Genomic DNA, 12,387 nt, shown 5'->3' with positions numbered 1-12,387 from the left:
CCTGGGGAGCTCCAATTTTCAGGAGAAGGACTCTAGGCTGGATAAAGGCTCTGGTTACTCTTGGAAGGTAAGGCACAGCTGGTAATTCTACATTTTTGGAGTCACTCTCATGCCCTCACGTCATCCATGGGCTTCAGGGAGCAAGAAACCTCTAGAACACTAAACTTGAATGGCACACCGTGGCTCTACCCCTAACAGTGGGCACAATGCTGGTGAGATGACGTGGCCATCAGNCTGCCTCCACACACCATCCTCATTCCTTGGTGTGAACAGCTCACAGTCACCATGGGATGAATGTTCCCATGCTGGAGGCCTGAGATGACCATCCCTATTCCCTTCCATCCTATCCTCTAAAACTCCCTAATCCTTTCTAAGAATGGAGCATCTGTGAACTTTAGCATTCACCTGGTTTGGATTTTTTCAATTAACCTACAGCCTTTTTCTAGTAGTTTACTCTGTGTGCACTCCCTGGCTGCAGTAGACCTGCTTTTAGGCACTTCCTTCTGATCCCTCTTGCAGGAATGCTGGATTTGATGCTGGGGTTCACTACACTTTTGCCAATTCTCCAGCTCTCACAACCAGAACAGGGTGGCAGCCCAGTTGGGTTGTTTAGATTCATTTTGTTTCCCACATAGAGCTGGACTTGCAATGAGGGTAACCCTAACAGGACTAAACAAGAGCAGAACAGGAACCTGTCAGAGGCTCATCATAGTTGCAGACAGTTACCTTTTCAAAGGTAATTTACAATTTCTTTTAAAAACACCTTTTTGCTCCCAGTTTCAGTCACAGCTGGGCCCATTCTCTTCCCCCACCTGCATTTCTTTCCTAACTTAGGCAGAGGTCTTCTTCTGGTCAGTAGAGAAAGAGAAGGATGGAGGCTGGCCTCTGCCTGCCCCCACAGAGCCCTCGGGCTCGCTTGCGTGGCCAATTGTATGGTTTTTTCCCCGGTGCGCAGCGTGGGCTTCTCCCACTTGAGCGCCCAACAAGTCTCCGTGCTCCAGCCTGCGCGCAGCCGCGCCAGAGACTGAACGCTGCGCTGCCTGCGGGAGCACTAGCAGGGGCCTGAAAGCCCGAGGCNGGGCTGAGTCCCGGACTGCGCGGTGCCAGCCTCCTTCCCCTCTCGGTGGGTAGGATGGTTGAGTCCAGCCACCACGGCAGCGGCTCCTTGCGCCTCTAGCAGCCTGTCTTCGGCGCTCGCTCCCCGCCTTCCTCCCGCTCCAGCCCTGCTCCCCCCTCCCCCCGCGCCCCTCCCGCACCTCCCACTCGCTGGCTCTCTCTCCAGCTGCCTCCGCTCCAGGTTGCTCCCGGTTGCGCGCGCTCCTCTCCCGCCTCGCCCCCTCCCGCAGCCTCGCCGCCTTGGTGCCTTCCTGCCCGGCTCGGCCGGCGCTCGTCCCCGGCCCCGGCAGCCCCGGGGCTGCGCTCNCTCGGAGCATCTTCAGCCCCGCAGTGGCTCGGACCCGATGCTACGGGAGCGGAGCGAGCGGGGCGCGCAGAGCTGCGGGAGGCGTCAGATGCGCGGCCGGGCTGGGGACCCGGAGCTCTTGCCAGCTCGCCTTGCCCTTTGGTGATTACCGGACTCTGTTTAGAGCCCGGTTGTTCCTCGGAGGAGACCGGCGCATCCGAGAGGAGCCATCCGTGTCGTGTGCGTGTGGAATATCTGCAGACATGACTGCGTGGAGGAAATTCAAGTCGCTGCTCCTGCCTCTGGTGCTGGCGGTTCTGTGCGCGGGGCTCCTCACTGCAGCTAAGGGTAAGACAGGCTAGCTCGGTACCGGGGAGACGGCCGAACCCTCGGAGGCCCGGTTTGCGAACGCGAGTGTCTGATCTGAGGATTGTAAGGGACCAAGCGGCAGGCACTGGCCGGGTGGCTGTCCACCAGCGACGCTAGGGAACGCAGCGCCCGATACCTAGCTTCCATCGCGTTCTTCCCACCCCTCATCTGCCCCCGCCCCACCCCCGCCCTTCCTTCCCCCTCACTTGGGCTTAAACGACATTTCTCTCTGTGCTGTGTACTGTGGGTTGTCAAGGAGAAGAGAGCCCGACACGAGTTGGGCAGAGAACTGCGCCTTGGCTCCTGGCGCTTGGTGGGCTTGGCGGGTCACAGGCTGGGGTAGTTCCCACGACTTCTCCCCGGACCCAGCGCACCTGGGAAACATACTGGGCACCATCAGCCTGGCAAGTTCAAGCTTGCTGGGCTCCTGTGCCATCAGAGAGAGCTCCTAGCTGAGTGGTGTTCCCATAGCCTTACACCTCCTCTCACCCCATTCCTCTGCTTCCCCTCCAAGGTACTCAAACTAGCTGTCTCTGGGATGTCGCCTCCTCTTTCCTTCCCTGGACTTTGCTTTTTTGCAAGTTGTGATATCTGGCAAAGGTGGGTGAAGCCAGTGGGGAGTTCTGGCCAGTTTTCCGTAGCAGATCAATTCTCTGTGGGTTCAGGGGCAACCCCTGTCTAAGTCTGATCAACCAAAAGAAAGGGGTATTTCTGTATGGTTCCTGGGGCTTTTTTTGGCTCAGAGAATTTGGCTTTCTCCTTGAAAGGAGTTAGGGGATGTTTTCTCTAAGTCTCTACAAGCTGCAACGTTCNGGCTGGTAACAGATTCTGTGCGCTAGGTTTAGTCTATGGGAAGGAGGAGGAAAGAGAGGAGGAAGGGGGGGGGAAGAGGGTGAGAGGGAGAGGGGGGGGATTGATTTCACATTGGCAAGTACCTGCTCCCATTTCTTCACTCTGATGCTCCTGGTGTTTCTGGGAGTCAGTTTCCCAGTTTCCTTCCTCACACTACTGGGCAAATCTGTATCTGTATCTTTAGAGACGGACTGCTTCTCTTTTTAAAGGATGGAACCAAGTCTTACGACTTTTTCCCCCCTTTTGAATCATTTGTTCCCTCTTTTCCTCAGAAGAAATTTCCCTTTCCTCTCTAAGACTACCCCAGCTGCTATTCCCCTAGCGGTTCAAATTCAAGGGTGATTAAGAAGCCACAGAGGACTCTGTGATCTCCATCCAACTCCACACCCTCCTGGAGAGAGCAGAGGATTNCCCGAGGGCTCCAGGTGGGGGAAAANTCGGCCTTNTGATGCTGGCCCCTCTGCTTAGCATCCTTCTCACAATAGCTATCTGTGGAATTTGTCCCAGTAGCTCACCTAGAAATAGGTGGGTCCTGCTTAACTAGAAAGATGGGATTGCTTGATATTTTCTGGAGCTTCCCGCAGATGCCTACCCTCTGACTACATGTCTCCCTCCCCCCATCTAGCCTGGGCCTCCACCTGAGGAGGCTCCACTGGTCAAGCACCAAGCAGGGTTAGGTTNGCAGAGGGCTCCTGTCTCACTGGGCACGCTGGGAAATGAGAGGCAAAACATGAAAAGTCTGTGGCCCCCCGCCCCCCAAAACCAGGTGCGGATTTCAATGTTGGAAGTGGAAAAGATTCAGGACACAGAACCAGGCTTTGTCCAGACAAACCCTTGGTGAAATGATATTCTTGTCAGGCAACTATGCCAAACTTCTTACCCTTTCCTGCACTCTGAGATGATCTAAGGCAAAGCTTCCTCCTTCCTTAAACCTGCAGCTCACCCTTTGAGCGCACTCTGGGTTTCCTTGGAGTTCTGAGCAGTCCTAGCTCCCTTCCCCCGCAATTAACAGAGGTTGCTGCGTGGAGCCCACAGCCTCTCGCCCGGCTGCTTAATAATCCCTACACGTGTGCGGGCTGATTCCGCCCCCACGAGGGTGGTCTGCCGCTCTGGGGGAGGGGAAGCTTGGCCCGGGTGTGGAGGGATAGGTCCTGGACAGAGGCTGCACTGGCCTGGTTAAGGGATTCCAGGTTAGGTGCATAGAGTCCTGGGCCTGGACTCAAAGCCCCAGGGAACTGAGTGCCTCCTGCGCACCAGGAATCCCGGTTGAGACNATGGACGCCAAAGTGAAGCCAAGGCGCTGCCAGCCCCTGCTTGCTTGGCGCTGGGATCTTACGCGAGAGCGTGCGCGCGCGCGCGTACCCCTGTGCTCAAAGTGACTGGGACTCTGGTCTCCAAGAACGTTTGCGTTGTTGTCTGACACACGGAGCAGGGGGTGCATGCTCCTTCATTAACCCCCTCGGGATCCGAGCTGCATTTCCTAGCACTCACGAAGTCAGGCGCAAGCCCTGTGGCTGTGTGCAGGCTGGCGGGAGGCTGGTGACGCCAGCAAGAGAGTAGCCAACAGTGTGCTGACTGGCAGCTGGGGCAGGGTCGCAGTTTCCCTTAGAAAGCCAAAGCCACTGGGCCAAGGTCGGGCCCCTTCCAGGGGGTGTTACCTCTGGGCTACAAGGCTTGGCCGGAGGGTCGGAGGCCACCCTGGCGCCTGCGCAGAATAGGGTCCTCCTCCAAGGAGCGCACAGGAGGAGGGAGCTGGGCCACTGCCACTCTCAGTTGTGCTGCCTGCACTCAGGTGGCAAGGGCTCCGAGGTAAAAACAGGTTGAGGTTTTAATGCCTGGGACATCTTTCATGACCTGTTTGCAGTGTCTGAAAGACTGGAGGCACTGCAGTAGAGGTCGTTGGAACCCATAACCTTCAGTGCCCAAGCATTAGTTGGGGAAACCAGGAATTTATTTATTTATTTATTATTGNTGGTGTTGTTTTTGATGATGATGATGATTAATGAGATGACAAGGATAGGATGAATTCCCAAGTTTAAATCTCTTTGTAAAAGCACATTATTCAGAAAGCAGAGGAAAATGAAGATTTTAAGCTTTTTCACTTGGTAAATAGATGGAATAATTCATACAAGAAAGCTTGCTTAAATCTGTGCCCCCCCCTCCCCCGATGCGGAATTGAATTATCTCTATAGGCCTTTTGAGCAAANTTTGTTTCTCAGTAGGTTCTTGGGTGCTTGGTTGTCTGGCTGTGAAAAGAAGCTAGCCTTTAGGCTTGGCTTGGAACTCCAGCTGAAAGTATTCTCACCTAGTGCTGGAAGGAGCCTTGCCTGAGGAAGTTTGAGAAGGAAGGGAAAGGTTTGTGCAGGTGGATCTGGTTGTCTACCTCTTCAGTAAAGAGATTTAAAACACAAGACATCGANTTCCCACAGAAACCATATACAGAACTCAAAGGNCAAAGAGGAATGTATGCCTAAGTCTTTTAATGCCTCTAGATGCTTACCCCTTTGAAAATTCATATTACCAAAGGACTATAAGACTTATAATTTGCAGGTTCTTTATTTTATTTTACTTTTTAAGAGCAGGGCCACTCTAATTTGATGAAGCCAGCAACCCATAGAAATAAGTGTTCTCACCCCGCCCCCAAACCCACCATGCATCAGAATGATGGAGGACTGTTAANTCTGTCTTCAAGTTGTCCTCATCAAATCTCTTCCCCCTTGAATTGCCAAAGACAGTACTGTATTTTTAAATTCAGATCTNGTCAGCCAAAAGCTTCCTACTCCTTCTGGTGTAGCCATTTAGTTACTAGTGTGGGACTTTTAAGACAATGAGCAAGCAAAGCAAATCCTGGGGTTAGAAACATTGGTTAGGAGCCAGGAACACCAGCCATCCTTCCAGAGGACTGGAGTTCAGTTCTCAGCACCTGTATCAGGCAGCTCACATCCACCTTTACTTCAACTCAAGGGGATCTTACACCCCCTTCTGGCCCACACATGGGCTACACCTGCACATAAATAACTAAAATGTATGTTTTTTTTTTTTTTACAAAAAAATTAATAAGGGAGAATGNTTCTCATGAAATCATGGGATTGGCAAACTGGAAAAAGAGAAAGAAACCACCTATTTGTACACATTCAGAGGAGGAATGGTAGGTAGTTCTGAACACCATCCTTCCTGGGCTCAAACAGGAAGGTTAGTAGAGACNAAAGGGAGGGGCTATTTTTAGGTTGCCTTTCTTCTGGCCAATCATGCTTACTCAGAACACTTCCATCCAGCTTCCAAGTTCCTCCCGGCACAACATCTTCTTCCCCAGGGCAAGGCTGCTCCAGTCAGTCTCCAGTTTGTTGTCTGAAACACAATCCCACTTGGAAGATGTCAAGAAGATGGTTCTGCCTCCTCCCAGAAATAGATCAACAAAGGCTTGGTGGCCACTTAGTGCTCATTGCCGAGGATCTAGCAAATCCAGTGTAGACATTTCTAAGCTGTCAAAATGCAAATGGCATATTAAACACTCCATGCTCTACTGAATTCTAAATGTGACTCTGGTAGTGTTTCTGCTGAGCTCATGGTGAAATAAGCTGTGACAACTTGCATGTGTGCAATTCAAGCTATATGTTCCTTTTGGGCTTTTTCCCTTTCTTGTTGAGTTCATTTCCCTCTATGAATAATTAGATATACCTTGTACCTAAAATGTGAAGAGGGCATTCATTTAAATTTGATTTTTCTAGGCAAATTCTACATCACAGGAAGATTTCTGGTAAGGAAAAGAAATGTATCCTCACTATCTGCATCTCTGTTCTAGGGAGCCTTTGAAGACCTGTTCATTCCTTACATCACCAGAGTGGTAACTTGAACTTCCAGACCAGGGCTGACTAGCAAGAGGGGATCAAACGAATCTGGTTGTGCTCTCCCTACTGCTTGGACAGTTTTGGATTCTGTTTTGTTGTGTTGGTTTTGTTTTTGTTTTTGTTTTTTATGAGCTAAATGGTCTTGATCTTGATGAACCATCTGAGGCCAAGATATATAAAGCTTTTGGCTTTGCTGAAAAGTATCCATCCTAAAGGAATCAACCCTCTGCTGCTGCCTTCAGATGCACGGGCGCAGTCCTTAGCTCCCTGGATATGTACTCCAAAACAAGCTATCAGTATACAAGTCAAATACTCATCCGCAAGCAATTATAGCTAAATTATAAGTAAGCAGGTTGCTCCCACATGGCTTTAAGATGACCTTAAATGACCTTTGATTGTTGATATGACTTTATTTAAGGGCAACTCTAGTCCCTGGTGTGGAGACCGATTGTGGGATTAATATCCTCTTTATTTGAAAAAGAACACACAGAAATTGTAAGGCAGAGCTGGTTAAAATGGAGTGGTTCATGAGCTTTCTGCCGATAATACAAACCCTGTTTATCGTCCAGTGGATCAGCTTTTCCAGATGCTATGTAGAAAGTGGCTCATTTTGGTGCAGTATCCCTCAAGTCACTTACATCAGGCAGGGGCCTGCAAGAGAGAGAAATGCCACCTGTGCTTGAGATATGTTGCCTGGTCCTTTCTTTGGATTAATTGTAGAGCTGTAACTTGGGTGGCAGGTGATGTGACTTCCACCCACTTTGCTAAGGCTGTGTCTAGAACTTCCTTGATGGATTGAAGCAAAGCAAAACAAAATACCACACCACATGGAGTCACACACCTGCTTAAAACAACTCTGGGAGTTTTGTGTCTTTAACACATTTGAAGTTTACGACTGCAACCATTGGTTTAATTTCAGGGTTGGTTTAATTTCATTCTATTCTTTGTTATAGAGTAAGTCAGGGACATTTTACTATATGCCTTAAATCTTGTCACTGACATGGGATCAAGGGACACAACCTTGTGGGAGTCAAATTTGTTGGCACTACTTTCAGGTTGTTTTTGCCAATGGGAAATATATTGGGAATACAATTACAACCAGGGTGCACTGTGATGTGAGCTACCAGCTCACCATGATGTGATGTGAGATACCAGTGAGCGGAATGTGTTCATTTACTAATTCTGGTCTTTGTGGAGAATCTCAACTTTAAAACAAACAAACAAAAAACTGAAGACAGACTATGAGGATGTGGGTTCTACTGAATTAAAAACAAGATTGTGTGTGGATGATCCATATAATAACATAGCATGTGCACCCCAGTAGAGCTCTGATAACTGAGGAGGGTTAGGGTGTGGCTACACTCTTTCCCCATCTCCACAGCAAGGGACATTTGAATGTTCTTATGAAAAGCTGATTTCACCAGAGAATAATTCCTCTCTTTCTCCTTTCAATTCCAGTTCCCACCCTTTGCCTCCAACAGAGTCTTAGAAATAGACGTGGCATGATGTCACTTCTAGGGCAGCAGCAGCGCCCATTCACAGGTTATTCTGATACGGTGAGCACAACTGATCTCAGAACAAGGCAGAAAGGAAACTACAGATCTAANTTAGTCTGTACAAATTCAAATTTACACTCTTTCAGTATTTAGTAATGAGATGTGGACTAATTACATTGCAGATAAAAGATATACCTCACTTTAAATACATATAGATTGGATCTATATGCATCCCATCCCTTCTTCCCTTTCAATAAAAGGCATGAGGCTTTTATTGAAATAATAATCATCAGTTCATTAATCCATCAAAGGATAATTAGCCCACACAGATTTCAACATGAATTTGCTTTGTCATGAGTGAAACTGTGCAATTATTTCAGATTTTTTTTTCTTCTGTACCATCCATGGCTCCATTATCACTGTCCATCACCCTGCACTGTTTAATCTTGTTAAAAGTATAAATTTACAACAAAGCTCCNATCTGAGTTTCCTGCCCATAGTGTTTGTATTGTGAGCAGACTTCAAGGAATAATTATAGTATTTCATGTGAGAGNCTACATGTTGCAGCAAATTATTCTATATTTTTCCCATTACTCTTTAGTATACTCTGATGTGACTGGTGTTATGTAAGAAAGAGCTAAATGCTAAATTAAAATTTGCATTATTTGAGGACTGATCCGTAATGGTTTAAAAGCCTTTGAAATCAATTGCGGACTCAAAGCACTCATTTTTCCCAAGACCTAGAGAATCCCTATGGCTTTATTCAGAGAAATTGTTTCTCCTGTACTTAATGTGAATCATCTCCACTGGACTCCTAGGAGTTGGGAATTTGCTTCCCAGGATTGATATCCATGGACAGAATGGGGAGGAGCCTGGGTATACCCTTCTCATNAACACACACAGTACACAATCCATTAGGATGAGGTCATATTTTGTGCTTTCTTCCTACTCTGCCCGGCTAGCACAGAGGACACTTCCACTCCACTCTAGTGTGTGAACTCACTGTCTATAACAAGCCTTTTGTCACTGCAACCATCTCACATCCAGGCTTAGTTAAAGGCAGGCATGAGTTCTCATGGGAGAAAAGCCACACTCTTTCAAAGAATAGGGATACAGATCTGTTCTGAGGCTATCCACAATTGTTATAATGGTGCAAAACATTTTTTTTTAAAGTTGTTAATTTGTAAGGAAATTGCTACATTATCAGGTACAGTGTCATTCTGGGCATCCAAGACTTACAGGCTTGTGGTTAGCACTTCTCTAAGGAGAAGAGCCTTTAACAGCATAAAAGCTGTCACATTTCTATAAGCAATCTGCTTAATTGAGCAAATAGATACTCTTTAAAATATAACATTTGAACATCAGTTATATATATTTCTCATTCTGCTTCATTCTTATATAAATATAATTATTGGGGAAGTNGGAGTAAAACCTGCCAGAAGGATTAACTTTTGTTTTATGAGGTGATCTGTTCAACTTAGAGGGCACATTAACCAAGAAAACTGTGGGTTATTTATTTATTTATTTATTTATTTATTTATTTATTTTTACATTTTGGAGAGTAAGAATGATTAAGGTAGAAGCCAACTTCAAATTCACTATATAGTTGAGGCTGGCATAGAACTCTTGATCATCCTGCCTCTATCTTCTAAGTACCTGTATTTTAAGCTGTGCAATACCATATGGATGAGATGTATGAATTTTAAAACCAAAATCCTTAACAGTTTAAAATATCACAAGTAATATCTCGGGAAAGTCAAGTGGGGACGTTACCAGGGTTGCCCTTGTTACCACAGAAATGCCTCAGCTGATTGACGTTCTCAAGTGTCTAGCTAGAACTACCATCACTGTCCAGATGCAGATTTTAGTTTGTTGTGATAGTGAATGATGAAACTTGTGGATGAAATCCCATATATTTGTTGGTAACTCTCTGGAGAAGGACTGTAGGGGGCATTGGTGCCAGTGGAGAATAATGGAGCACTCTAAGCAGAAACACTGATGGGTTAACTCCGATATGGGCAATGTCTCAGTCCACAAAGGAGAGGTTGCTGTTGCTTTCCAGGAGCCTTCTCACTGCACCAGGAAACAGGCTCTTGACATAATTTCCATTGATCCAAATAGGAGCCTGTGTAACAGAGACCTTGATGCCATGGCAACGTTGGAGAGGAGAGTGTCTGGGAGGTGAAAGTGGTTGGGGACTCAAGGAACTGTGGAATAAGGGAAGGAACTGCAGCTAGTGGGTGGAGAATGAGGGCATTGCTAAGAGCAGATGTAGAGATAGCTGGACACCTTGCCTGGTAGCATAGATCGGTCCATTTGAAGTGTACAGTCTACAAATGAACACACAAACATTTATGTTCAGTTGTCACCATGGAAATGCACATGTAGCTCCCTAAAGTAGAAAGACCATAGAACAATGTAGGAAGGACTGTGGAGGGTCCATTTTACAAGACACATAGTATGTATATTTGAGGCCTCACTACCTTCTTTTCTCATGTTTCTACTCTTTNAAGTACTTATTTGAATATCATTTATTTCTTGGGAAATAGCATAATTTGGGTAATGCCTTCAGAGATTAAGGCTAGTGGGAAATAAGGTGGCTTTTGACAAAATAAGGTGTTAAGAATCTTGTGCCTTCCTGAAAGGAAGCATGCTCCTGCTTCTTGAGCCCTAACAAAACTTCTAGACAATACCACTGACAGACATCTGTAGGTCTCCATATTACCCAACTGTTCAGTCTGTCTGTCTAGCTCTTTTTCTTATGCTGTCTTCTGGGGTCTTTCACAAAACCAGGTACAACTTAGCTTGAGTCATCCTGGCTGTTTATGTTTTTCACTGCCTGTGTGTCTGCTGGTCTCTGAGCTTCCATAGATTTGAGTCCATGTCTAGCACCCTTCCATTCATGAACAGTCAANCTCCCTTTTAATTTCTAGTCACTTGTTATACCTTGCGATCATTAGTCATTGGGTAGGAAACTGCATATCTAGGAACTTTGGGGAGATAGCCTTCTGTGCCACTGTTTTTGTGTTCCACCCATTTCCTATTACATTGGCCTTGGAGAACAGAAGGATCTTGGAAATCTGTATTTCATGCACTCACACTGCTGCTTTAGCAAATAGACCCAGGTGCACTCAGCCCATGGTGTAGAACACCTATGTATTAATTTTAGTAAACACAAAGTGGTTTTGAATGTTCTGTATAAAAGTGCAGGCTAGAAATAATAAGAAGTAACCCTAGTCTCTGCTTCACACATCACTTACTCATGATGAAACTTGAACTTGTCCACATAACCATCTGTGAAAACATTAATCCAAATTGTTGGGCTTATTTCCCTGCTTATTTGACTCACTGGGCATCGTGTAGTGACTTTTCCTCTTTGTATAGCTGTAAGAGTTCAGAATGTTTGCATTTTTTTCTTTTCTGGTTACAATAGTTTAATATTAGAATGTGTTCTGCAGATATTTCAAACCTACAATTGTCATTTTTATCTTCACAACTATGTTATCTTCAGCCTTTTAATTTAAAAGAATTACATAAGAGGATTATGGAACAAAGATGAATTAATCATGCCCTTTCTTTGACAAATACATGTGCAACATTACATTTCTGGAGGTCTTAGTGGCACGGGGAGAGAATCAGGATGGATGTGCTATTAGTATATTGAAAAGATGAGAGGTCTTCTGACTTTAAAGTATAAAGAAAGTAGCAGAATTGAAANTTGAGGTTTATAAACATACCTCCTACCAAGTGTGTTTCTCTTCTTTTATCATAGATGTACAGTATAGAAAGAGTTGCAGTATAGAAAGAGTTGGTGTAAAACAATATGAAACACAACATGACAAGAAGCAGCTGCCATTTCTTCTGTAAAGGGGATTCTATTATCTTTCATATGTTAGTTACAGACTCTGGGATAGTTACTGCAGCTACCAAGTCCACATGAGACCTTTGGTGCATTTGTAAGAGCNGTGACTATTTGTTGTCCATGAAAAAGAAGGNAGAGGAGGCCAAAAGCCAAAGGCAGGCATAGCAGGCAAGAGACTTCAGTGCTGCCCTCTGTTCCAATGCTGTATCCTTCTATGGGACTAGATGCCATGAGAGTCAANTGGAACAAGGGTGTATGCAGAAAAGCAGAGTCTCCTTCCATCCCTGTGAGGTTTATTTACCTAGTGTTGCTGCATGACACCAGTGAGAGTAAGAAACATCTTTCTGTTGTCTCAGCTTCTGCGGTAAATAATCTCTTCACAACATACCTGGGTCCAATTTTCGGGACCCACCAATGCATAAACAAGTGATGATGGCAACTTTGGTATCATCTGAGGCTCAACTAGGGAAGAGTCCATTTTTTAGATCACTCTGGGGAGTTGGCACAATTCAGTTCATTCTGTGGCTTGACTGAAGTTCTTAGCTGTCTCTTGGCCAG

The 12,387-nt window shown here is 46.1% G+C and overlaps 1 protein-coding gene across 1 annotated transcript in view; it reads left to right on the top strand.

Moving 5' to 3' along the window:
* Window positions 1–1,335: 1,335 nt before the first annotated feature.
* Csmd1 (CUB and Sushi multiple domains 1) overlaps window positions 1,336–12,387 on the top strand; it is a 1,596,626-nt gene continuing 1,585,574 nt past the window's right edge. Inside the window, exon 1 of the mRNA XM_029480674.1 lies at window positions 1,336–1,750. Coding sequence (XP_029336534.1) covers window positions 1,666–1,750 — 85 coding nt within the window. The 5' untranslated portion in view covers window positions 1,336–1,665. The remainder of the gene's footprint in view (window positions 1,751–12,387) is intronic.

The sequence above is a fragment of the Mus caroli genome, chromosome 8 (assembly GCF_900094665.2).
Source record: "Mus caroli chromosome 8, CAROLI_EIJ_v1.1, whole genome shotgun sequence".
NCBI lineage: Eukaryota > Metazoa > Chordata > Mammalia > Rodentia > Muridae > Mus > Mus caroli.
This window is presented reverse-complemented; position numbering and strand designations above follow the sequence as displayed.